We start from the raw sequence: 27,518 nt of genomic DNA on the forward strand, positions 1-27,518 counted from the left end.
TGTCTTCTCAGCGCCCTGAGTCGGAGTGCCTCACAGCTCTGTTCTGGGCCACATCTAGGAGTCAAGATCCTTCTCTCTGGTTTCTCTCTGGTGGCGCAGCACTGACTAGCAGAGGCAAGCCAAGCTGCTCTGTTCCCTCTGTTGGCTGCCCTGCTGGGTACAGGACCTTATATGGGACAGGCACAGAGCAGCACACACACACACACACACTCTCACACACAAGCACATGTGTGCGTGTGATTGGCATTGGGTTGATCAGGCACAATCGTGTTTCTCAGCCTCAGAGGATGATAAAAGCATTGATTCCTGGAGATCCGGTGCACATTCAGTGCAGAGCTGGGATCCATGCCCTGTGTGTGTGTGTGTGTGTGTGTACAGGATGGGGAAACAGTATCCCACTGTAGAGAGAAGGCAACTGTTTGAAGCTGACCTTTGAGTTAATGATATGTGAGAAGCTTGTGTGTATGTGTGTGTGTGTGTGTGTGTGTGCATGGTGCCCTCTCACTGGTGACGCAGCAGCTGGGGAAGATGATCACGGACTGATGTCATGCCACAGTGGTCCTCTTCTTTTCTCCCCAAAACCCTCCTCTCTGACAACGGGAATACTTCTAATGTGATCCTTAGAGATATTATTTCAAAGACTGTGGGATAAAGCCAATGAAGTTTACAGCTTGACTGTATGAAGTAAAAATAATGTGAAAACATGGATAAACTGACTTGTAGTAGTTACTTTGCCTCTTTTCATTAGTGTTTGTGTTTAGTGTCAAAAAGGAAGTGTTTTAGTAGTTCTGTCCTCTGGACATATAATCTCGCACTCGTACACTACTGGCCTGTGCTCTGTGTAGGAAGTAATTATGTTTCAGTGTAGATGAGAAACGCTTCCTTTCCCAGACAAAGTCATGTCTAATTTAAATTTAACTGTGAAATGTAAATGATGTATTATAAATATAAATGCGATACAATAACATACTGCTACATGCCAGTTGTCCTGTCACTAGGGACAGTCAGAGGCTCTGTGTAGTTTCAGACATGGGTTTGTTTAAGACACATCCATCACTGCTAAGCTCTCAAAGTATACACCACTGCACTGAGGGACTTGTGCTGCGTTCCCCGCTGGAAACGCCGCTCAGTCGGGTTTTGGAATGGATTACGCCATCTGCAGCATTGTTTAGTGAGGTGGACTCTGAACCGGTCCTGGACTCACAGCTCCAAGTGGCCCCACTTAAGAGAATCTGAGGATGTGTGTTTAGAGTGAGTGTGGTGATGTGTAGTTCTTCTAATGGCCGAATGGAGAAGCAGTGGGTCCAAAAGTGTTTATGAAAGCAGACTCAACACATGTTGTCACATTAGTCCCAATGATTAGATTTGTTTTTGGCAGGATTCTTCGTTTACTTCTGCTTTATGGTCATTGTCTTATTGTTGCAAATATGCCTTTGTTGTTGTTTTTGTTTTTTTTCCTGGCTATTATTTGTGTCCCTCGGGTATGTGTGTCCGTGCATTGTGGGTAAATGATTCACAGCAGTTACTTGATGCGCTGTGGCAGTAAAAAGTCATATTAGTTTTAGGGAACAATGGTTTGGGCGTCATCCTCTATTGTTATGACTGGTGGGAATTCACCCAGCATCTACACGGAACGTTCAGGTGCTCACATGACTGGATGTGAAACTGGAAAACTGCAGGCTTTGTTTTGACTTTGAGTGGTTATCTTGTTTTTGCCGAGACCTGTGGGTATGTCCTCGCGAGTATCTCCTCACCACTCGTGCTGTGTGGATAAGTTTATTTTGTAAAACTACCTCATGTCATGGCCTGTTTTGTATTTCTGTCGCACGCACAAAACTCACTCTGGGATTAAGATTGCAGTGGCTGCTCAGCCGAAAACCCTTCCGAGAGCAGGACAGGGATTTGTCCTGATTTGGAAAAACTGGCCTCCAGATTTACTGCTGTAGTACTGTAAAAAGGTTTTTTGGCTTTTATATCTAGATGAATATGACCGCATGGATCCACTGATCCTATCGCTGTAGTTTTTCCATTTGACAAAACTGGATCTTAAACATAGAATTGCTTAAGTGTAGACTATATGCCATTAAAATAAGTCATTTGACACGTCTTAAACATGCTAGTGTCACCACTGATCTGTAAACAACCAGCCTCACACTCCTCAGTGACTAAATCCCTCATGTCAAACACATTCTCCTTCATATGGACGGAGGCCAGAGAAGAAAAAAGAAAGCCTCCTACAATGAACTCACAAAAACCCCACGACAGGCATTCCTGGGAGACGCTCTCAGTCTAATGGAGAGGAAGGCCGTTGATCCTGGGAGTCGGGGAGACTATTGCCAGGCTTTGTTCTTGGGGCGCGATCTCACACACACGGGGATCATTATTTCATTGCCAACTCCTGCAAGCCCTCGTTGGCACTTTTCTTTAGTGCCCCCCCTCCATCCCCCGTCTCTCACTGGTCGGATATCTTCTGTTAATCCCTGCAGGAATGTGGCTTCGGCTTTGGCGAGGAGGCACACTGCGTGCCCTGCAGGGCCGGCCGATTCAAACCGGATGGTGGTTTGCAGAAGTGCAAGCCTTGCCTTCACTGCACAATGCTCCACCGCCTGCAGAAAGCCAACTGCTCCAGCACGAGGAATGCCGTGTGCGGAGACTGTCTGCCCGGGTGAGTCTGCCCCTCCCCTGCTGTAGCGCATACAGGCAAATTCACACTGTGAGAGGGTGCACATGCCTGGTGATGATCCCCCCCCCTGGTGTTGACGCTCCTTTAGAGCAGAGAAGGCATCTAGGGGTGAAGGTGGAGGTCAGAGAAATAGAAATTGATCCAGACTGCAGGCCAAGGCCCAGGCATGCAGCAGATGCAGGAACATGTCAAATGTTTCAAGACCAGCTTTGCACAAAGCCCTTCAAGTTGTGCAAGTGCTCCTAGTGGCCCCAAAGCACCCAGCCCCGTCCTACCAGTTAGTCACTTAATTACTTTTGATTACCCACAATTAAGTGCTTTGGCAAACTTAGTTATATGCTGCTTGGGGCAAATGCTCATGAGCACTTTATACGAGCAAGCATGCGACCTACAAATGCACAGAAAAACACATCGGAAAAATGCAGATGTCTGTTATGCAAAAGTCAGTATCTATATTGTGCAGCTTGTGCCTAGTCGTGTTTCTAAGACAGTCTTCGTGGTCTTTCGGATCTCGCAGGTTTTATAGGAAAACGAAGCTGAGTGGATTCCAGGACATGGAATGCATTCCGTGTGGAGACCCGCCCCCACCTTACGAACCTCACTGTAAGTTCCGTCATGTGATTTATAAATGTCTCTGCTGTTTTGGGTAATGGATGACCAGTCGTTTCATAACATGGTCCAACTGAACAAACAATGTCCCAATGTCCCAAAACGTAAACCATGAAAGAATACGGGATATTTTACACAGATGAGGGAAACTGACTGCCAGGTCAGTCTCACTCATCTAGCCAGAAATGTTTGAATGCCGCCTCAATGCCTTGCAAACACCAAACGTGAAGAAAACTGCTGGGGAAGAGCTGAGATGGGATAACGTAGCATTTTATGCCTTAACATCTCTGTGTTTTCCAAACAGTCATTTGATTGCACTTTAATAAATTGTCTGAAGTCATTTAGCACATAAGATTACGTCATAGGAAGGTTAATTCAGGACTACGGAGCTCATCTATGAATTGTCCATAACTTGTCAGGACACAAATGATGAACCAAAGAAAGCAAACTCATGTCATGTTCATCTTCAAAATTATATATATATATATATATATATATATATATATATATATATATATATATATATATATATATATATATATATATATATATATATATATATAAAATGTATGTATATATGTGAAGACTTGTGTAACACCTGATGACACCTGCCATGCTTAAAGGTTCATAGACGAATTTGGTGAAGGAAACAGATCGATGTTCTCTTTGATTTTGGATTTGGGACATAGACTCGAGATGTGCAGAGGGTCTCCAGCGTCTGTGTCTCCCAGCGTTAGTCTCAACCTCTGTAAAAAAACAAAACAAAACACCCCTTTGTACCTCGCACTTAAAGTAGCTGCTGCTACGTGACGGTGAAACCCTGACAGCTGGATCATCTTAATAGTGTGGCACTGGCTTGAGGCTAACGCACAGCTGCACAAGGTGGCTTGCCTTCACAGGAGCTTATAAATCTGCCTCACCTCCGCCCCTGCCAGAGGAGAGATGGAGGAAGTCCTGGCGGTTTTATGGATACCACCGGCCTCTTTGTTGTGCTTCGTCTGCCGTGGTCTCCTCTTAGGACCTATCTAACCCCCGGCGCTGATCTCAAATACGTTTACACGGCAGTCGCAGGACACCTGGGGGGCAGACTCGATCACAGGCAGAGGTAAGGAACACTGGCATCGATCTGCCCAGTGATGACGGGACGTTCTGAAGATTTGGACCTTGATTTAGTACTCTAGCTACAGAATTCTAGTGCTGGCCTACTTGAGGCAGGATGGATGGGAGAAATTTCCCAGTTTTGCTCCTGGAATACCCCTGCACTGTAAGGTTTAGGGTTTCATGCATGCCCTAGTGTAACTGGCTGACCTCTGAAAGGGTTCCTAGTGCACGGGAACATGAATCCAATGCTCCTGAGCAGTGCAGAACTACTCCTGCAGTAGAAACTGGAAACACTGTCTCACGCTTGCATTCTTGGTAATATCTGCTACATCTTTGGGTGTTTGGGAGACTGTTAAAGCATCAGGTATGATCAGTTTCCTCAACCGTAGCACCGTGTGATTTCAAACTGTCAAGCGCTAATGGCTGGGGACACCTAACCTCACTATCAGTATTTCATCTGGTCATTAAAAGCTAAGCAACAGATAACGACGGCTTACGGCCACGGACACCAGTCAGCGTGCTTCTTCATGGTGACGCAGATGGCTGACGATGTGAGCAGGCTGGCTAGTGTGCAGCTATTGCTGGGGGAGCTAAATAAACATCATATGAGTGGCATATGATCCCAGTACATGTTTATTAGCTAGGGTGCCATGAGCTGACATTTCAACAGCATTTACAGCAGTGTTTGGATATTTTCCTTTTCAGTTTTGTGAGGCCAAAAAAAAGTTAAAGAAGTTAAACCAGTAAACTGTAATGAAATGAACAGTATGTCCTTCACCATCTGTGCAGACATTATACGTTGTGCTGCTTATGCTTCAGAAACAGAAGGTTTTTATCACATCTTACAGTTTGTCCAGAACCTCTTTGCTAGTGGTTGTTGTTATGGTATAAAAACAGACAATCTAACATTTTTTGTGGGTCATTTGTGTTCCTATTCCTTTTAAGGGGTGACATTTTGTTCAGACTCTGTCTGAGATTAGATTATTGTTTAATTATGTTTATATATTTTTTGGTTTGGAAATGAACTTGTGAAAGCTTATATACTATTTCTCATATATAAGATTTCACTAATCACACGTATATCAGTTTTCAGTATTCAATATTCAGTCCTGGAAACAAATTTATGAATAAACGTTTTGATAAGACTATGACCAATAAGCAGTCAGTCAGGCATGTCCAAACTGGTAATTAGAGTTTGGAGACTAAAGTACCTGGGCCTCGGTGTTTGGACTGTGGTTGTCAAACTCAAAACCGTGTGTTTGAGTTTGGCATTTTCCAAAGTCAATAAGCCCAGCACACGTATCAAAAGAAGCGGACTATTGGCACTGGAGGCAGCAGATTAGATCAGCAGGTGAGATCTCTTCAATGGGTCTGTCCTTTGTGTTAGCTACAGCAGCGGAGAGCCGATAACAGAGGGAACATTTTGGTTTTAGAGGGAGAGAGAGAGGGAGGGAGGGAGGGAGGGATGGAGAGGGCGGTAGGCAGCACAGCTGAGGCAGATTCTGTGGCATTGAGACACAGCTGCTTCAATCGGAGGTCCCTGCCAAGCGCTGAGCTAACACACAAAGAATGCATATGGCACCAAGGGAACACAGTGCTTTGATGCGCTCCCAGTGTCTGTCTGTCTGTCGTCCTTGTGCATGCTTTTATCTTTGTGTCCTTTTGTCTTTCTATATATGCCTTTCCTTCTGTTTTTCTCATTTTATACCTTCTGTACAGTTATTACAGTATCGTTTCTGTTTTAAAAGAGAGATGAATTAGTGATTTTCTGGAAAGGCAGGAGTTAGCCCAGAAGACCTACACTGGCTTACAGGCTGTTTGTTAAATATTTTTTAGTCTGTGTAATCCTCTGTAATCTTGGACTATATGAATTTAAACATGGACAGACAGCAGCTGTGATAACTCCTCCAAAAAGTATTGTTTAGATTGCTTATAATCTTTGAAGACAGTTGTCTTAGCATGAAAATTGAAGTAGACGTTTTGTTATTTCAACTCCACATCAAATTATTTTGATTTTGAAGGAATCATGTCACTAAGATTGCTTGAATTTGCAAAAAGCCAAGCCCAAATTTACTCAGTGATTAATGCTCTGAAGAACAAAGGGAGATTGGCCGTGTGCTTCTACCGAAAGGGCCTTAAACAAATAACTGGTTCATATTTAACTTCATTAGATCACAATAATGTTTTACACAAAGCAGCTTCAAAAGGATTTATCTTCCTCTATCAGCTGCACTGTTTGTGCTCTAAAATACAGAAGGTGGATAAAACGATAGAAACAGCACATGAGGCCTGTGAGCGAGAGACCAGACGGACATGTGGGGCGCGTGAAATGAGGCTGGTGGAAGAAGTCAAAGAACCGTGTGACTGTGTCGCAGCAGACTGTGTGTGAAATCACGGCAGAAGGGAGGCAGTCTGCATCACGGGGCGCAGGAGGGGAACCGCAGGGAAGAAGACAGACAAACAACCAGAGCCACCCAGATAGCGACTGCTCGAAATGACATCCCTTACTCACATCTGTGTATTACTGACGTAAAATCTTGTAGTGAGTGGCAGTGTTTTAAAAAAAAAAACAAAAAAACAAAAACATATACCTTGATATAATAGATGACAAAATTAGATTTTTAGAGCATTAAAAGAAATATACATTGATGAACCACTTGTCTGTCTTCTGTATAAATGGATGGGCAAAGCCAAGCAATGCAATCTACCATCTACTCTCCATAAAGAAGATAATAACATAGTCCAGAACCTCAGTGTTTGACGGTCTAGAAACTGTAAACATCAAAGGCTTCTAATTCACTCCCACCTTACAGCACCACACTGTAAAGGTAGAGATCTGCTGGGCAGACGTTTGTTTGCGTTGCAGGTTAAACCATCACCGATTTAATGCTCCCAGTAGCTGCTGGCAGGAACACTGATTGATTGTGAGGAGGTGGCAGAGACTTTTATTGACAAGAAATGAGACTTTTTGGGTATATGTGAGGGAAACTGCCATCAGTCCATTAACTGGAAGTGTAACATATATGGCTGAGTCAGACTTGGCTCTGTGCCAAAAGGTGCTTGCGTAATCCAGACAATACTCCTTAGTTTTCTAATGAGCTGTATGATTTTTGGGTTGGGAAAGGGCTGGTACGTAAATATAGGGTGAATTAACTAGTGACAGTTTCATCTGACCCTGTCCCAAACGCTGAGCCATGCCTGTTCACAGACTTAATAATGGAGTCATCAGCCTGGCAAGTAAAGGCTCGACTGCCCTGGGGTTAGTGGGGGTGAAAAACTCATCCGCAGCCTGAGAATGCACCCCCCACCCAGCTGCCCCACCCCCGTGAATCCACCCCCACCCAGCTGCCCCAGGGCGTTCTCGCTTTGAACTCAGCCACTTCCACCAGAACATTCAGATGTGAAGAACGTGGACAGGCAGTTGAGCAGAAGTCACATGACCCTGGAGTAAGCTAGTTTGGTGTGCCGTCAGCAAGACACTACTGGGCAGCATGTCCTTAGACTGGTGTTACAGTGCTGACATGCTGTTGCTCAGTCCAGTCTGTGTGCACACACTGGCAGTAAGTTATGTACCCCAATTCATGAGATATAGTTATGAATGAACAAAACCAAAACAAAAGTATTATTATAAAATGTTTCTATTTCAAAGTGAACTACACAAACATAGAAACACCGTACTGTGGTTAAGTGAAAGGCAAAAACAGATGCTTGAGTTACTATTTTGAGTTTAAGAAGACTTTCTTCCAGTTTTAGGATTTAAACGGCCAAATTTTGTGTTGCGTGCTGTTTCAGGCAGTGGGCGTGTGAACCTTGTGCCTGTGCCCTCCACTGTGACCAGCCCCAGAGACATGGCCCTGGCTGCAGTCATCTGTGGTGCCCTCGCAACTGTTCTCCTCGCTCTCGTCGTCCTCTGCATCATCTACTGCAAGAGACAGTTGCTGGAGAAGAAGCCTAGTAAGGAACCGTCTCCCACTCCACACACGGCAGAGGTTCAGATCCCGAGACAACAAGCTCGTGAAGGAGAAGGATGCAGAATGAACTGGCTGTTTGACCTAATCCTGCACCAACACTCAGGCATAGCATAAGACTTTCCTAATTTCCATTCCACATCCAGGGAAAGAAAACCTTATTCTTAATACCAGAACTACATGCAGTTAAAGCTATAACTGAGTTGCTTTAAAAGTTATTTTCCAGATGTGGCTACAGCCCCGTGCTGGAGTAAATGAATCTTTGACATGAACTGTCACAGCATTGCTGAGGACTCCGGACAGTCCCTTCTCTGGCGAGGAGCTGTCCTGTTTGCACAGACGACAAGTCCTCGATGTCTCCCAGCATGCCTGCTGTCGCTGCCGCCATGGCGCTGGGCCGCCCTGCGGTGTGTGGCACCCGCATGCCCGCTTTCTCTCTGAGTGAACGTGCCATGGCTCAGAGGTGTGGGAAACAGCCTTTATATCGCATGTTTGTGTTGGTCTGCAGGTCCCATGCAGCTGATTCCCTCCCTGTGCTGTGAAGACCTGTACAGAGAAAGCCATAAGCACAGTCCTTTCCAGTCTCTGAGAAGCCTCAGTGGGAGGTATGACGTCGTCACAGCCATTCCAGATACGACACGGCGCTTAGCCAATGAGAAGACTGCAGCTACAAAGGAAAGTGTCTCTGAAACATCGTGTCCCCTAAGGCTTCTACGGTGTACTTACCTGATGCTAATTTAAATATCACTTGCTTTTGCTGACATGACGGTAGAATATCATTGCTGTGGACAGTGTAATGAATAAAAGGCTTAGGTAGCCCATGTCATTATCCAGGCTCACTGCTAATCTGTTTAATCAGTAGCTGTCAACCTGGAGACCTTCTATCCCCAGGCTGCTATCCTGTGCTAGGAGACTACAGTGAAAAACCAGCTTCCTGCTCCTCTCACGTGTGCCTGACAGCCTGTATCTACCACAGACACGTGACCCCATCACCAGGGAGCAGTCGATGTGACGTGAGGCAGGATCTACCTGCCGGGTTCTCCGACGCGCGGCCGCTTATGGCGCACGCCACGGACAGAAACGAACCCGAGCCTCAACGCTGCGGCCCGCCGTCCGCAGAGAGGAGCAGTTTGAAGAAGGAGCAGGAGGAGGAGGTGGACCACGGCTCAGGCCTGCTCCGCAGTGAGGCTGTTCTAGCCACCCCTGACGGAGACGCCACTACCGGAGGCAAGTCATCCAAGACACCGCAGAACGAGATTCATCTCTGCCAGTTTTGCACGCCACTCACACCACTCGAAGTGCAGCGATGGTGCCGTTCTTTTGAGGGCTGGGCAGCTTTGATAAACGTCAGCGAGAGCAGCAGGCTAACAGGCTTTGAGAGAAGAGTGGACTGTGAGAACTCCTGAAATCCCAGCCTGCCAACAAAAGCTCTTCCCACCATGTTAACACTCGCTGGCATCAAACAGCTGTTTCTCATTATTCAGATGTTTTTGGTGGACTTTGTCCCTGGCAGTATGGTTAGTTTGGCAATACGAACAACTTACTGTTCTAAAAGTCCTGTAATATACTTATATCACAGCTAGTAATCACATCAACTTGCAGATACACTAATGGGATGAAAACTCATTATTAATCTATTAAGGGACCGTTGTTATAATCTTTAGGTATGATCTCACATTACTCATTATATTTACTTCTAATTCATTTGAATGTCTTATTATACCCCAGTAATATTCAACAAGTTATCCTCTCTCTCTCTCTCTCCCTCTCTCTAATTATCTGCTCCATCTCTAGCCCCCATTTGTCTCTAAGAACTGCTCTGGATGTGAAAAGCACAAAGAAACATCCCACCTGAGGGGAAGGGAGTGTGGAATATTCCATCTGGAATGCCAGGAGTGTGGACTATTCCACCTGAGGGGAAGGAGTGCGGCAGCCCAGCATGGTGCTATGTGCTTGTCTGTCCCCCACCCAGATCAGGGCACCCTCACACGGACGTACCCTGCCAAACACAATCCCAAGCCTCGTGAATATGAACTCAATCTCTCTCTCATATGGAAATTGTGAACAGAACAGAGAACTTCCTGGGATAAAATTACAATCCATACTCTACCTGTGAATCTACCCTGTGCCGTTACTCTAATGGACACGTTGTGTGTTTAATTACGATAAAGGCACAGGTACTATTACTTGGTAACAATATCTGGAATTCTCTTGGCAATATGGAACAAAATCACGCTGTACACTGAAGTCCAGTGGAGTCTGCACATACCGGAGATGATTCTGATAGGTGACCCGTTGCTTTGTAAATACTGTATTATAGGAAATAGAAGGACAATATTTTTACAATATCAATATCACTCATCTTTCATAATTACAGTTGATAAACACAATGTATTCTTTGCTCTTCCTTTCTGTAAATAAACCATAAACACAACGAGGGGCTCAGCGTTGAATTCCAATGTCATTTTGTATTTCTGAAACATGATTTCATGTCAGTTGCATTGGGTGAAAATGCACTTATATACAGACTGATTTTTCCTAAAACAGCTTTGTCCCAGTTTCATCTGTTTTTAATGGAAATCCCCAGGATATTTTTCACAGGAGTGTTCCACACCAAAATCCATCATTTAAACGGAGCTTTCTAACTAAAGAGACAGTTTAGGGGAACCCAGCCAACATTCCACAGGGCGAAAGCAGGCCAGAGGGGAATTCTGACAGCTGAACATTCGCTGTGGGACTGTAAACGTGGGGGCTTTGGGTCAGGATAGCAGCAGATAAACACCCAGACACAGAGATCCGACACTAAACACTGAGGGTTAAAACTCTACATAACTTTCAACCCATTTGCCAGTATTTGATGATCCTCTAATGACGAACTCTCTCGGACCAGACATGAAAACAGATTAACAGCAGACCTGACAGAGACATGGAGGTGAGTGCGACAGAGGGGAATGTTTAAAAAGCAAAGCAAACTGCGCACAGGAAACATGCATACAAGTCAACGCCTCCGGCACTGACTGAGGCCATAACAAAAATTAAACATAAAAATGAACTTGGACATGATTTTCAATCTTCACTGGCAAAAAAAGGCCATTTGAATGCATCATGTAACAGAGAATAGCTGTAATGATCATATTTTTCTCTGTTTTTAATGTACTCCAGACTACTATCACACTAAGCAGAAGGGCTTCACAGCTGGGAGGTTAATTTTCCGAGTCCATGATGATGCTCTCAAAGTCTGGGTCCATTTCTGATACAAGGGCATCCACAAAGTCCTCCATGGATGGCTTTTTCTGCAACATGTCTGCAAAAGGAAACAAAAAGGTGAGAATCAGACCCGCCCGTGCTTAGGGACACGTGTGACGAAGGAAAGTCTTCTAAGTGCTAGGAGGTAAAAGTTATCAAAGTAGTTACCATATAGCAGAAGGCAGATGGAAATGCTCCTAAACACACACACCTCCCCCACCATTCTACAGAAGTGCAGTCAGAAACCAAGAACATGGAAAGGTACAAACGAAAGACCATCATAAAGTACTGGATCCATTCAAACCCCTCCCCAAAAACACACCGTTCTTCGTCTCTCACACACACGCGCACACACACCTGCTATGTAACATTCTCTCCGTGCTGAACTGTGCACTCATTCTGTAATTCCCCTGCTCTCCTGCTTAGATGTCTGTCCATTTCCCCTTGTAGAGCTGCCAAAGTAAACAGGCCCTCTTCCTGCATGGGTCACACACACGCACATGCGCACACGCAGTGACAGTCTTTTAAAGACACCCAGTAATTAACTATTGTAAAGAATCACCGCCATAACGAGAAGAAAAGTTCCACAACCTTCCAGTTTCAAACGCAGTCACAAATGCTTCTCACATGTCCAACAAACTCTCCCGTCATGCTTGCAAACTAAAACAGGTCTGCTTACCAAACACATCAGATGCATCACGTATGGTATGGCGTGAAGCGTGTTCATAGGCAGAGCACTGTACGCACTCCCCCTCCACACAAAGCAGCATTCCAGCAGAAGACGCTCGAGCGCCTCTAATGGGCATCTAGTCTGAGTTTCCTGAGTGGGTTGTGATGCAGAGTGCACTAGACAGGCACATGGGGTACTTCAATAGATTCACCAGGGCGTTGGTCTCACCCTACCCTGAGGCAGCTCTCTCTCTCTCTCTCTCACACACACACACACAGCCCTGACATGCATTATGTCCAACTGCAGAAAGAACTTGCCACTAACTTTAGCTAACAAGTCTTTACACTTGTAATAGAAGTACAACTACAGAACTCCTACATGAAGCAGGTTCGCATGTTCTCAGTTGACATTTCACATTATCCACTTTCTATGGAAGGGAATGAATTGGTTATTGGTGTCACTTTCCATTATGTGTCTTCTAATAATAATAATAATAATAATAATAATAATAATAATAACGCATGGCCCTCATCCTTTAATCTCAAGGGTTGATCAGAGGAAGTGACATGTCTGCTGTGCCACCATTATCACTTTCTATAATAACTTATTTCCTGCCCCTGCTGCAGGGGGCGTGCTCTACCAACCACATTCTCTTCTCTCCTCTTAGAAAAGTTACTCATATAAAACTTCGTCAATCAAACTGAATGGTGCATTATTGGAGCTGAAGGCACATTAAATAAATAAATAAATGAGATTTGTGTCCAGGAGGAGTCATCAAGGATTTACTGACTTGTTTGGAAAAAGTCTCTCTAATGATTGTGAAATTGTTTGGCCACTACAAGTACCCAGGTTAGCTGTGTCATGACGAGAACAAAGGGAAAACAAAATAGCTACAAAACATAAAGCCAAATTAATTCTGATAAAATAATACATAAAGCATTCCCTTTAGGATGAAGTACAATTTAATCTCCTAAAGAAATTTGGGATTTATTTGTCAAATGTAAGTTTGTAATTTGGCAAGCAGGCTTCCTGCATTACACAGGATATTTATTTACGAGCTGATCTGTCAGATCAGCCAAGGTTCAAAGCTCAGAGCGTAATGACGACTCTTGGGAAATAATCCCAAAAGAAGACATCAAAGTGTAACGAGACCCCTCTCTCTCCCTCCCTCCCTCCCTCCCTCTCTCTCTCTCTCTCTCTCTCTCTCTCTCTCTCTCTCTCTCTCTCTCTCTCTCTCTCTCTCTCTCTCTACTGTGTAACAGTATGTGTAGTAAGACGTTGTAGTAAGACGTGCATCCTCAGTAAACTGTGCAATGGCTGTGTAGTGAGACATCTCTCTCCTCAGTAAACTGTGCAATGGCTCTGTAGTGAGACATCTCTCACCTCAGTAGGCATTGCACAGTTTACTGAGGTGAGAGATGTCTCACTACACAAACTGTGCAATGCCTGTGTAGTGAGATGTCTCTCTCCCCAGCCTCACATCACTGCTCCCGAAGCTGCAGCAGTGCTGGGGTGTAGCTGGGCACGGCCTGACACGATTAGGTTTGTCCTGCTCTGACATTCCCAAGTTCATCAAAGGAGCTTTTTAAAGGTTCACTGTGACTTCACCACCGCACAGTGGAAAATCAAATCACTCAGAATATTCCAACACTGACAGAGGACGCAGACGCTTGATTTAGCTGCTCAAAGTCTTAGGCTGAGCTGTAGCTGCAAGAAGCGTCGTCACAAACTTAGAGGAATTACAGCTCTTCGTGAACCCTGTTCACGCGACTCATGTGGCTCAGCATGGGGTAAGCAAACCTTTGTATTCGTTTACAATTTTCTAAAGTTCTTTTCTTAAAAAAAACAACAACAACAAAAAAAAAAAAGACGTCAGGCTTCCAAAAAATTGAAAATAATGAGCTGCGTATTCATAAAGCAACTACCAAATTATTCACAAGAAACTTGGTACACAAATGTATTGAATCCGACATGGACTGCAGTGGCCCTGGGATGGGTTCAGGAGGTGCTGCTCAGGGATCAGTACGCTGAGCAACACACACACACCCAAGAGACGCCGATGCCAGGCAGCGATCACCTTCTGCTCCCGGAGATGCCATCTTATCCTGCCGGGATGTTTCAATTCCACTGGCCTGGAAGAGGCTCGGGAATGGGAGCGGAGGCAGGCGACAGACTCTCGGGGCGTCTCCGATTCAAACCCACCACCGTGGGAACCAGGCATCTGGCAACCTGATGCCCCCTGTCCAGTCAGCCATGCCCTGAGAGCAGCCAGGTTGGCACAGGGACACATGGAGGTGTTGTAAAACTGTAAAACCAAGAAAACTGTGGACTGGAGGCTGTTTAGCCAGACGTGCTGGAGCCTGACAACCTTCTGAATTGTCCCTTCCATTTGTTGATGCGGTGAGCTAGAGAGAATCAGACTGGTCAAAACAACTCCTGATGGAACACGGAAATTTGGGACTGATGGAAATGAACTGCGGAAAAGAAAAGAAAGGAAAAAAAAAATGGCAGCCACTGTTAGGAGTTCCGAGCTCTTCCCATAACCGACATGCTGGAGTTTGTAATGACATACTCGGAAGTAGAAGGTTTCTGTTGACAGTTAACCAGTTAACCCTAAACCACACCTTTACCAATTCTGAGAAGATCACTAAACTGTGCAATGCCGTGGCCAGAACTGGTCTGTGTCTCGCACACAGGGCTTGAGTCAGCCCAACACACACACACACACACGGCAGGTGCACAGATCCAGGTGAGAGAGAGAGAGAGAGAGAGAGAGACACACTCAGCAGGTGCACAGATCCAGGTGAGAGAGAGACACACACACACACTCACACACTCAGCAGGTGCACAGATCCAGGTGAGAGAGAGACACACACACACACTCAGCAGGTGCACAGATCCAGGTGAGAGAGACACACACACACACACACACACTCAGCAGGTGCACAGATCCAGGTGAGAGAGAGACACACACACACACACACACTCAGCAGGTGCACAGATCCAGGTGAGAGAGAGACACACACACACACACACACACACTCAGCAGGTGCACAGATCCAGGTGAGAGAGAGACACACACACACACACACTCAGCAGGTGCACAGATCCAGGTGAGAGAGACACACACACACACACTCAGCAGGTGCACAGATCCAGGTGAGAGACACACACACACACACACACACACACACACACACACACACACAGCAGGTGCACAGATCCAGGTGAGAGAGACACACACACACTCACACTCAGCAGGTGCACAGATCCAGGTGAGAGAGAGACACACACACACACACTCAGCAGGTGCACAGATCCAGGTGAGAGAGAGACACACACACACACACACTCAGCAGGTGCACAGATCCAGGTGAGAGAGAGACACACACACACACACACTCAGCAGGTGCACAGATCCAGGTGAGAGAGAGACACACACACACACACACTCAGCAGGTGCACAGATCCAGGTGAGAGAGAGACACACACACACACACACTCAGCAGGTGCACAGATCCAGGTGAGAGAGACACACACACACACACACACTCAGCAGGTGCACAGATCCAGGTGAGAGAGACACACACACACACACACACACACACTCAGCAGGTGCACAGATCCAGGTGAGAGAGACACACACACACACACACACTCAGCAGGTGCACAGATCCAGGTGAGAGAGACACACACACACACACACACACACACACTCAGCAGGTGCACAGATCCAGGTGAGAGAGACACACACACACACACACACACACACACTCAGCAGGTGCACAGATCCAGGTGAGAGAGACACACACACACACACACACACACACACACTCAGCAGGTGCACAGATCCAGGTGAGAGAGACACACACACACACACACACACACACTCAGCAGGTGCACAGATCCAGGTGAGAGAGACACACACACACACACACACACACACTCAGCAGGTGCACAGATCCAGGTGAGAGAGACACACACACACACACACACACACTCAGCAGGTGCACAGATCCAGGTGAGAGAGACACACACACACACACACACACACTCAGCAGGTGCACAGATCCAGGTGAGAGAGACACACACACACACACACACTCAGCAGGTGCACAGATCCAGGTGAGAGAGACACACACACACACACACACACTCAGCAGGTGCACAGATCTAGGTGAGAGAGACACACACACACACACACACTCAGCAGGTGCACAGATCCAGGTGAGAGAGACACACACACACACACACACTCAGCAGGTGCACAGATCCAGGTGAGAGAGAGACACACACACACACACACACTCAGCAGGTGCACAGATCCAGGTGAGAGAGACACACACACACACACACACTCAGCAGGTGCACAGATCCAGGTGAGAGAGACACACACACACACACACACTCAGCAGGTGCACAGATCCAGGTGAGAGAGACACACACACACACACACACACTCAGCAGGTGCACAGATCCAGGTGAGAGAGACACACACACACACACACACTCAGCAGGTGCACAGATCCAGGTGAGAGAGACACACACACACACACACACACACTCAGCAGGTGCACAGATCCAGGTGAGAGAGACACACACACACACACACTCAGCAGGTGCACAGATCCAGGTGAGAGAGACACACACACACACACACTCAGCAGGTGCACAGATCCAGGTGAGAGAGACACACACACACACACACACACACACACACACTCAGCAGGTGCACAGATCCAGGTGAGAGAGACACACACACACACACACACACTCAGCAAGTGCACAGATCCAGGTGAGAGAGACACACACACACACTCAGCAGGTGCACAGATCCAGGTGAGAGAGACACACACACACACTCAGCAGGTGCACAGATCCAGGTGAGAGAGACACACACATTCAGCAGGTGCACAGATCCAGGTGAGAGAGACACACACATTCAGCAGGTGCACAGATCCAGGTGAGAGAGACACACACACATTCAGCAGGTGCACAGATCCAGGTGAGAGAGACACACACACATTCAGCAGGTGCACAGATCCAAGTGAGAGAGACACACACACACTCAGCAGGTGCACAGATCCAGGTGAGAGAGACACACACACACTCAGCAGGTGCACAGATCCAGGTGAGAGAGACACACACACACTCAGCAGGTGCACAGATCCAGGTGGGACACACACACTTACCTTCCACCATCTGCATGGGTTCTCTCCCTCCTCCGTGGGCCAGCATCTCTCTGCGGTAGCGCTCTCCTGTATCTCTGAGACCCAATCGGCACACGCACGCGTGCACACACACACATGCACGCACATAATTAGACTACAGAACAAGTGCTACCAGCATTACCTGTGCTCTGGGCTCAACCACAGACTTCACACTGCCTTAACAAATCCAGGTGTGAAGCGACGAGACCAGGGCCAGTTCAGGGGAACTGGGGCGTTACAGGAAGAGGTCATGGTGGTGCTTTCTGACTGATGCACCATCACAAATCTCAACACAAGGTGCTCCGCCATAGTAATGATACAAGTGGACAATGAGAACAAAAAAAATAAAAATCTCTCTGACTCTCGCACACAGACACACACACACACCCACACCTGTTTAAGGGGTCTTTTTGGAAACACTGCCTCCACACCATGGACGCCACAGCCCTGGACATCAGGTAGGAGTAGTACTTCGCCCCGTAACCTACGAGGTGGCTGAACCGCAGGTGCCAGGCCTGTACAGATGGAAGCAAAGGAACCCAGCAGACCTCAGCACAAACAAACAAAGGCAGACACAGCGGCCCTGCAGGTCCCAGATGTGGGTCTAAACGCTCAGCAGACAGGAGCCGACAGGAGCACTTTTAGTCTTACTGGCAACAACAAAAAAAAAAAAAAAAAAAACCCTTTGTTTACATGAGTATCCCAGCACAACAGCAGAAGCTTAAGTGCTGTAATAACTGGTTCTAATGTTTACTGCATCACAGAATTCTTTCACAGCAGGCCTGACTTAGATGGCAGATGAAACAGAGTGATGTTTTGTGTCGGTGTGCGCGCGCGCGGAGGGTTGAATAATGTTTCTGGGTCTGTGATATCCCAATTAGAGATTTAAGAGCTTAGCTGCTCAAAGGCACTGCAGAGAAACACAGACGTGCTTAAACATCCATTAGTCTGCAGAGAAACGGCAAATTTTATCCTGTTAGGAAAGAGGGCAAAGAATAAAAACACAGCAATGTTTTAGACATGATTTAAGATTACACAACACAGAGACATGCTATAATATTACACAACACAGAGACATGCTATATTACACAACATCTATACTCTCCCTGACACAGAAAACCATAGACATGTAAACAATCCAACACAATTTTACTCTTGAAGTGACTACCTATAAGCAAGCAGACAGCTACTGATCCGGAGCACAAAGATGAGGCAGGGAGGGCATCTCAGAGCACGTGCAGATGACTGACAGTTTGAAAAGGTTGAGCTTTTTCAAAACAGCAGGGGAGCGTGCCAAGCAGTGGGTGGGGCAAAGAAGCTGGGGGTGGGGTTGGGGGAGGAGTCAGAGTGGGGAGGAGTGCGGGGCAGATCACACACACCCGCTTGCATTTAAAGACTTTCTTGAGCATAACCAGAACTCGGAGCAGGGAATGAAGATGTGAATATGAGACATCAGCAAAGGCCGAGGTCACAAGGTCACACAGCGTCAGCGTGGACCCAGTCCAGCCCTTAACAGCTGCCCTTCTGGGGTCCTGATCACGGCACAAACCACCCCACCACCACCACGAAGTGTTTATGTATATCTTTTACAGCCATTACAGTTGCTTGAAATGTGGCTTAAACAGAAATGACAGGCACATGGCATTAGCCACATTACCGTGACAGGGAGTCAAAGAGTTAAAAGGGGGTGCGGCCTGTCATTTAAAGGAACGGAAACACACACTACGGCTGGAGCAATTAAAGAGGAATATTTAGTGCTGGAGACATCCCATTACCCACGGCGCTATTTAATTACAGAGCAGGACGCATTTTTATGCAAGTCGGCCCAAAATCCAGTCTGGGTTTTACATCGCCTGGTTCCCAGAGGTTGTCCCGGCCAGTAAAAGCCAACTGCTAAGGATCTGCAGGAGACATTCTTTTTACTTCTCTTCCCTTAAATGGTCCCTGAAAAGGGGCCCCCTCTGACCTCGGTGTGACCTTTGTAATACTGAACAGACAACTCATGGAAGAGTGGAAGGTGTTATTAGAGATTAGTGGATGAGTCCAAAACAGTCATTACATTTAATACCTGTAATACATCAGAACATTTCAGACCACCAACACTGGGGGAGAGAAACTAAGTTTCTGGCATCATTAAATTATATTTTGAACTCCATAAATAACATATTTAACATGTCTCAAACTTCGCAACTTAAGAGCTAACTAAACTGTCTCATATTTGAATGTGTAGAATGAGGTGTAAACATAACTTTTATTTATGATAAGGATGATTATTATTTTACTACTATTATTCCTGCTTCACACTATTATTTGAAGTTTGCTGAGAATTTTTAAAGCGTTTTCCTACTTTAACGTAGTAAATAAAATCTGAACATTTGATGTGATGATATTGGAGTCCACTTGGCTTTTGACAAAATGTCATTAAGTGTGGTTCTGTAACAGAAGAACTTGGTTTGGGGATTCCAGAAACAGAATGTTTGCCAACATGCACAATATTAAACATCACCAATGACTCTTTTTACATGCTACTGTAATATCGATATTCTGATTATGAATTATTTGTTTAGAACAGTTTATACAACAGCAAAGAGGGTCCAGTGGTACCGATCCATTTCCTGACAGACATCTCCAGCACTTACTGTGTTGGGGACACACGGCAGGCCGTAGTACTTCTGCTGCAGGTCTATCAAGATGTCTGTTGTTGAGCGACTCTGGGGTTTGCCATGATAAGCCTGGTCCAAGGCTGCGTAGAAAACCTGCCGGAGCAACACAGCATCAACGAAGCCCGTAAAGCACAGCGGATCAGAGCGGCCGGTCTGAGCCGTCGGCTACGAGGAAACAGACGAGCACAGAGGCGGTACCTGGAGCTGTGTGTCTGCCGCACCACACACCTTCTTGGACTCGCAGAGACGGGTCACCATGCTCTGCGGCAAAGGCTAGGAGAACGCAGAGGGGTTAGTACATACCACACACGCGTGTGTTAGGCTAGCAAGCGCAGCGATAGCCATGCTGTGAAACAAGACCCCAATTACCTGCCCTGTCTGATAGTCCCGGGCAAACTGGCTGATAACGCGATAGTCTGTGGCAAAGTATTCCATCAGAATGGAGGGGACCTCGGCAAAATCAGTGGCACATCTTGTGCCTTTGAAGAGAAGGGAAAGGTCCATGCTGGCATTCAGGGAGGGGGCCGAATAAGCAAAACATGATTCAAACAAACAAATAACAAATGGCAACAATAAACAGCAGCGCCAAGTCTCAGAGACAGACGGTCCTACTGCCCGCCTCTAGGGGGAGCTGTACCAGTCACGTGCTGGTAGCGGGTGCGTCCAAGCATGGAGTGCATGGCGTGACCCATCTCGTGGAACAGGTTCTCCATCATGGCGGGGGTGAGGAGGGTGGGGGCGTCCCGGCCCGGCCGGGGGAGGCTCAGCATCAGCGCCACCACGGGCAGCTGGTAGCGGCCGTCGTCCTGCATCCGCCCGCCGCGCACGGTGAAGTGGCAGTCCTGCAAGGAGGCACGCTGCGTGAGGAATATTCTCATACATTTACATAGCAATTCCACACCGAATCTTATTCCGACTGAGGTTAACATTCCGAGTTTGTAAAAAGTCCCGCAAGTCACGCCGTCTTCTTTTGGGACCTGTGCGAGGTGTTAACTGACTGGTGAGGGAATGATGTTAACGCCGTGATGAAACGCAGGGGGCAGCGTGCTGCAGCCTGGCCGGGTAACCAGAACGCAGACGCTCTCGGACTGCTGCAGGGGCCAGACAGCGTGTGCAGGAGCATTCCGCCAGCACGGAGCAGGGCAGCGGGGCAAACGTGAGGAGGTAATCCAGGACTCAGTAGGTCACGCAGGGTTTTACCTGCCATTCAGACTGTCTGCGCACACGCTTGGTTTTCAAACTATTTCTCCCTCTGTATTTAGAGGGGTTTTTGTAAGCTCATATTTTTGCTGCGCATATAAACACTGACCCTAACCCAACCTGATTTTCAGCCAGTTGGGTATAGAAGCAGAGTACCGCACGTCAATGGGCTCATTCAGAATTCTTAGCTGTAGCATTTTTGCGTAAAGAATTCTTTTAAACCTCCAGCTCTAAGTGCTATGTGATATACCAAGAAGTCACAGTCCCTGTGGACCTAAACACCCCAGTCTCGACATTGAACTGAATGTAGGGCGCATTGCTAATGGCGTGTGGAGATCTGATGACCTTTGTGAGTGAACTGAACACTGCAGGGCCCTGTTGTGTGTGGAATTACAAGGGCACATGAAATAAGTGTGTGAGCTGTACACCACCTGATGAGGTTTGTCAGGTCTGATAAAGAAGTCACAGTAGATGTATCCCAGTAAGCCTTCGGTTTCATGTACCACCGCCTGAGGACGAATCAGAAACAGCAGATCTGAGACTCACATGAACAACCAGGGAACTCACCCAGAGTTCTTTGCTGCCTTATCTCAAGCTCTTCTCCAGGCCCAGAAGCAGCCCACCGTCACGGTGACCCGACTGGTTGCTTTTGTTTGTTTGTTTGTTTGTTTACCAGCTTGCGCACGTCCTCGCTCCACACCTCTCCGGCGCTGGGCTGCTCAGCCAGCAGGGACACGCCATAGAGCTGTGTGAAGAGAGCGTTCAGGCCGTCCATACAGGACCCCAGAGAGAAGTAGGGGCTGTACAGACTGGGCTCGATGTTGAACCTGCAACACACACACACCCCCCCCAAAACACTCGTGACGACAGGGACAAACTGTCAACCACAGCCCTTCTGGACAGGAAAACAGTCTGACTAAATAAATGATGAACAAATTATGACATAATGAGACAGAGATTACATGTCCACGTTAGACAGCTGGTCTTTAGTTCCCTGCCTGTATTTCCTAGCACTAAGTGATGAAGTACCTGTGCTCCCTTGGAGGGGACAAGCGAGACGTGTAGGATTAGCAGGTCTGGAGCTCATAAACAGTCACGCTCGCTCTGTGCAGACTCTAAAGGCAGGTCTAACGTTACACGATCGCCTTTAACAGGGGTGAAACCCCTCACATCCTCCAGCATCCACACATGGCCTCGCGAAGGGATGCTGACTAGAAACAGACCATCTTGATTCTGCCTGTCATTGAGATTCTGCTGTACATCAGAACCATGTAAACGCAACACAACAGATGTCGGTTTTAACTGTTAAAAAAAAGCACCTTTAGGCAGGATTCTTATAACTTGAGATCTGCTTAAAAGGTACTCCACTAATTACTTATAAAGTCCACAGTAATTTCGCCTTGACTGACTTGACACATAGCAATGCCTTAACATACCTCCACATATCTAAATAGTAGGACAACAGCCCAAAACAAATTAATTCATTAACTTAATATCCACAGTTTCACACGAACCCTTAGCTAAACACAGCTCTTGAAGGGTTGAGGAAAGGTTTGGGTCCCATCACAGAGCGGTGAAGGACAAGGCAGAGACGTAACTTCTGGAGCGAACTTGTCCCCGAGGAGACAGACCACGCTGCAAACAGCTCAGGGTCCCCAGAGCAGGACGGCCTGGAATAAAAGCCCCTGGGATAGCTGCCCCTCCTCCACCCGCCTCCCCCCCACTGAGGGAGTGAAGAGCAGGTCATTAAAAAACCGGAGACAAGATCGGCCGAGTTCCATTTTTACAAGCCAGATTTCAAACAAATGGGTTCAAACCTCTCCAAACTGTTAGTGCTGCATGGAGACCACAAATCCCAATGCTGGACTCAGACTGACCACTACATGTACAACATGGTACCACACTATTACTGTACACGGTACTGGTGTACTACATTTTACTACACGTTACTGGGATAGTAGTTCAACTATGGTAACTCCACACTCACCTCTCAGCACGTATGACACCGCTTAGATATGAATGGTCCCATGGCATAAGATCCTTCAGAGCAAAAAATGACTAATTAATCACTAAATGAATATCACAAACGCCACAACGTCATGCCAATAAACAGAGCTGAGAGATTACCGGATTTCTGGGATTGAGTTTGCACTTCATGTCTTTCATCATTTTAAAATCCTTTTCAGTCCTGGTGAACGAAGACGTGAAATGGTGAGTAAACATGTAGCGCATACTGCCACCTAGTGAATTTAGAGAGTAATGGCATGCCCTAAAAATTAACAGCTTCACTGACTCAAGTGCTTTTCTGTGTAAATATACCAAAATACTTAAATATCTCCACTCCATTTCAGATATTCTCTGCACATTTCTAAAGGATGCATTTTGGCGGATTCTAAAATATGTTAAAATATTACACATAAGGCATAGATCCATTGTCTGTAAAATCACATAACTGATACATACATAAAGCAAAATTAATGAAGAATGGCCAATGTGTCTGACTGGCTAAATTTATATATTTCACATTAACTATGCATTCATTTCAACTCTGGTGATCAAGTGATAAATGAATAAGGTAAGAATGTTGACTGTCATGACCTCAGATATCTTTTGACAAGAATTTGGACAGAAACGCTACCTGTCTTTGAGTTTGTCTGTCAAAAGCTGTAGGAAGTTCATCACGTTATCTGCAAAAAAAGTCAAAAAAATAAATGGAGAAAAAAACAAAAACAACACAACCTAGCTGAGAAACCTCCCCAAGCAGGCCAATCAGAGAGAGAAAACCTCCCCAAGCAGGCCAATCAGAGAGAGAAAACCTCCCCAAGCAGGCCAATCAGAGAGAGAAAACCTCCCCAAGCAGCCCAATCAGAGAAAGGAAACCTCACCGGGGTTCTTGGCCATAGTCCCCCGCAGTGCTCGGTGTGCGTATGACTCGTAGCCCACCAGCCGAGCCAGTTTGTTCCTGCAGGACAACAGCTGATCGAGGATGTCCATCAGGTCTCTGTTAGGGTACAGGAAGATCCTGTAGGCCACTTCTCGAACCTGAAACGATAAGCACAGCCTGTTACAGGAGAACATGACAACGGACAGCATGACAAAGCAAAAAGTGGATCAACGTGAAGGGTGAGGCCAGTTATGAACGCCTGCGCTTTATGGTTTCGTATAAAACGCCCCTTCTAGGAGAGCGGCGTGCAGCCGGGATCAGAACTGTTCAAACAGGAAATGTTCAAGCAAACATCCACCCGGTTTCTGCCCCATATTGTTGTGCAGAGGGACTCTCATGTATGCAAAAATACTTGGACAAGGTTATTCTACACGGCTATGTACTGCAATTTTTATATTTCCTACAATGAATTAAAACAGTAGTGAACCGTTTGATCACACCTCACAAAGTCTGGACTGATGTCATTTACCCAGAGGACACTCACCTAGATGCCCAATATTGATCAGGACACTCACAGCACAGTACACATGTAACGTCTTAGAGATTCATTTGCATACTGCAGGCGTAGTGAAGGTACTTGACTTGTAATCGGAAGGTTGCCAGTTCAAGCCCCATCACTGCCAGGTTGGCAGTGTTGCGCCCCTCAGCAAGACCCTTAAGCCTCAATTACTGTAAGTCGCTTTGGATAAAAGCGTCAACTAAATGCCACAAATGTAAATGGTTCTGAAAAATAAACCACTAGAAATAGTTCACAGTAAACCTCGTGTGCAGTAGAATACCTGGATGTGGGACTCACCACATCATCTGGGGAATCAGCATGCAGTCCTCCAATTTGCAGGTAATTCCCTTCACTGGTGAAATGGTGGTGAATGTGAGTAGGGAGAGCACGTCCGTCTATTCTGTTTGGCATGTGGCAGCCCATGAGGAACTGGTTATTCAGATCCAAGAGTTTAACGTTCAGGTCAACTGCCTCCTTCCTCTGTGGAAGAAAAGAGATTAGATACGTGTCTGAGCATAGAACGAAAACCAGTGAGCTGATGTATCCAGTTATAAAATAAGGCAAAATTGGTGAGGATTTCTAAAATGAAAAGAAAACCAGCTGGAAGAAGTGTGACCTGTTCCTCGTCCAGGTGGATCCCGCTGATCTCAAAGTCGAACATGAAGAGTTCAGCCACTCTCCTTCACAGAACAAAAGCAACTAGGATGGGTTAAAACTCTATGGTATGTATTTTAAAGCTCTATGGTATCGTTTTTGAAGATCTATTGTTTCTCTTTGAAAAGATACCATCACGTTTAAATCCCAAAGCAGAGAAGGCTACAGCCAGGAGGAGATTTCATGTACTCACAATCTACATACTTCAGTATCTAAAGTGAACTCTTCTAGCCAAGCCTGAGAAAGCTAAACTATGACTCTGGCACACAAAATAAATGAGTACTAAAATATAGCATCATGAGTAATTAAAAATCTCATTACCAGTAACCCTATATGACCAGTGAACCCTGTTTTATAAGGGTTTTATAATGGTGAGCCTACAACTCCTAAGACACATCAGGAAAAGACATTCAAATCCCAAGACAACATGGCTAAACACACCTTGTTTCTGGATCCAGTTGATCCATAACCTCCTGATTGTCCAACAAGTTCTTTAAACTTCTGCATAACTCAACATTAGTGTTAAGCCTGTGGCACAAACAGACTGGAAGTCAACAAACATCTTTGCTGCATGTGTGTGCAATTCCTTAATAGCTGAATGCATCAACAACAACACACTTCTCTACTGCGGTACCGATCTTTATGCACGTCTTCTCTCCCGCTTCACGATACTCTGGGTCTGGGTGTGCCACTTTGATGAAGTCCGCCTAGATGAAGGACCAAAGCACAGTACTGAGGACAATTCACATACAGAGGAAGAGGAGAGTCAGTTGAACAGACTTCAGACTGCAAGGACGATGCCTGAGCTGGTCAGCATTACCAGATCCGCCACTCTGCATAAAGTGTCGGAGAGTTTGTCGAACACCTCCACGGTTGAAGCACCCGGTGCAGTTCTGCACGCTTTGGCCACCAGCTGCTCAGCCTCCAGTAAAGCCCTCCTCTGGACCCGCTCAAAGCCCTCCGTGGAGCTCAGCTCTGGGACCCCGAACAAGCCCTGGGACCAAACAAAGCCACGGAGAAGATATGGACGCGATCCGCCTGTCAGCAAGCATACGAACGTTTGCAGGGACACCAAACACTAGTCCAGCTACAAGCGCCGACGCACCACGTGACGCTGGAGCAGGTCCAGTCTCCTGACGGGGTTGGAGTTGAAGGCAGCTCCAACAGCTGACCACGTGGTGACCTTCCTCCAAAGCCTTACTGCCGCCCAGCAGCGGTTTGCGGGCTGCCATGGTAGACCGGCGCAAATGTGCAGCGCCACGGTCATTTACGACGATCTGTGTAGAAAAGCCAGCCGTTAGCGCAGCAGACACAGCAGCATGCAAATAATAACCAGCATTCCCCAACCTGCCGTCATGTACATTTCAGTGTTTGTGTCATGTTTTGTGGTGTGGTGGAGCTTGGTTAGCTGCCTACCTACGCTAGCGAGGTTGTATGACGGTCACGTGGTGTTTTTTTTTTTTTTTTTCTTCAGCGACTTTGGGGAGTTTGAAGAGCGTTATATCGCCACCTAGCGCCAGCGTCCTCTTCGGGGCTATGTCGGAGTGTTGTTACCCCTACACACCGCCACCTAGCGCAGCGCCTTGTCAAAGACGGTAGAAAACCTGCGCATCTTCAAAGCGAGCCTTCACCCTCTCCCCCTATATCTGTCCCACCACTTTTTAAAAATTGTACTCTGGGAAAATATTTTACTTAACAGCTTGCTGCAGATATCATGACAGAAGCAGAAAATGCTCGTACTTATATTTTGTTACACGATCCCGAGATTATAAGATGAATTTTCGTGAAACGAAACGAATGACTTTTAATGATGACTAGAAAATAGTTGTACTACATATATATTCGAAACAACAGCGCTGATAGTGTTCAGTGCCGATAGTCTTGACACCACGGCCATAACATCCCTTTACCTCGTTAAACCTCAGTGAACTTCTTCCTTCCAGTTCCTGCGATGATTTCTTTCCATTTTGAGGTGCAGAGGAGCTGAGCGCAACACCCGATCCGCATTTCTGCCCCGGCACCTTTCAAAGTTACGCCCAAATAGACCCAAATAGCTCAGCCGCAGACCTTA

At 46.5% G+C, this 27,518-nt stretch overlaps 2 protein-coding genes across 9 annotated transcripts in view; one reads left to right on the top strand and one right to left on the bottom strand.

Annotated features, from left to right (window-relative positions):
* The window catches only part of tnfrsf19 (tumor necrosis factor receptor superfamily, member 19), a 15,459-nt gene extending 4,658 nt beyond the window's left edge, over positions 1–10,801 (top strand). For 4 of the 6 annotated variants that reach the window (XM_035534266.1, XM_035534267.1, XM_035534268.1 and 1 more), the window contains 6 exons: positions 2,487–2,665; positions 3,201–3,286; positions 8,186–8,347; positions 8,643–8,768; positions 8,870–8,966; positions 9,338–10,148. In XM_035534266.1, the coding sequence (XP_035390159.1) occupies positions 2,487–2,665; positions 3,201–3,286; positions 8,186–8,347; positions 8,643–8,768; positions 8,870–8,966; positions 9,338–9,767 (1,080 nt within the window). In that variant the 3' untranslated portion in view covers positions 9,768–10,148. The other 2 variants (XR_004776902.1, XM_027012022.2) reach the window with 2 other exon arrangements.
* An 8-nt stretch (positions 10,802–10,809) lies between these two features.
* On the bottom strand, positions 10,810–26,973 carry mipepa (mitochondrial intermediate peptidase a). Of its 3 annotated transcripts, XM_027012021.2 has the most exons (20): positions 26,864–26,973; positions 26,553–26,724; positions 26,268–26,441; positions 26,066–26,154; positions 25,889–25,975; positions 25,410–25,473; positions 25,091–25,273; positions 24,236–24,392; positions 23,989–24,037; positions 23,478–23,538; positions 23,338–23,390; positions 22,024–22,177; positions 21,782–21,859; positions 20,788–20,992; positions 20,520–20,629; positions 20,349–20,423; positions 20,127–20,243; positions 17,881–18,002; positions 17,470–17,543; positions 10,810–11,665 (listed from the first exon to the last, which is right to left on the bottom strand). In XM_027012021.2, the coding sequence occupies exons 2-20, from the start codon at positions 26,712–26,714 to the stop codon at positions 11,565–11,567; spliced, it is 2,115 nt and encodes a 704-aa protein (XP_026867822.1). In that variant the 5' UTR covers positions 26,715–26,724; positions 26,864–26,973; the 3' UTR covers positions 10,810–11,564. The 3 variants fall into 3 exon arrangements, with proteins under 3 accessions (XP_026867822.1, XP_035390157.1, XP_035390158.1); XM_035534264.1 differs by lacking the exon at positions 20,349–20,423; XM_035534265.1 differs by lacking the exons at positions 20,349–20,423; positions 20,520–20,629.
* Between the last annotated feature and the right edge of the window lie 545 nt (positions 26,974–27,518).

Source organism: Electrophorus electricus, chromosome 15 (assembly GCF_013358815.1).
Source record: "Electrophorus electricus isolate fEleEle1 chromosome 15, fEleEle1.pri, whole genome shotgun sequence".
Classification (NCBI taxonomy): domain Eukaryota; kingdom Metazoa; phylum Chordata; class Actinopteri; order Gymnotiformes; family Gymnotidae; genus Electrophorus; species Electrophorus electricus.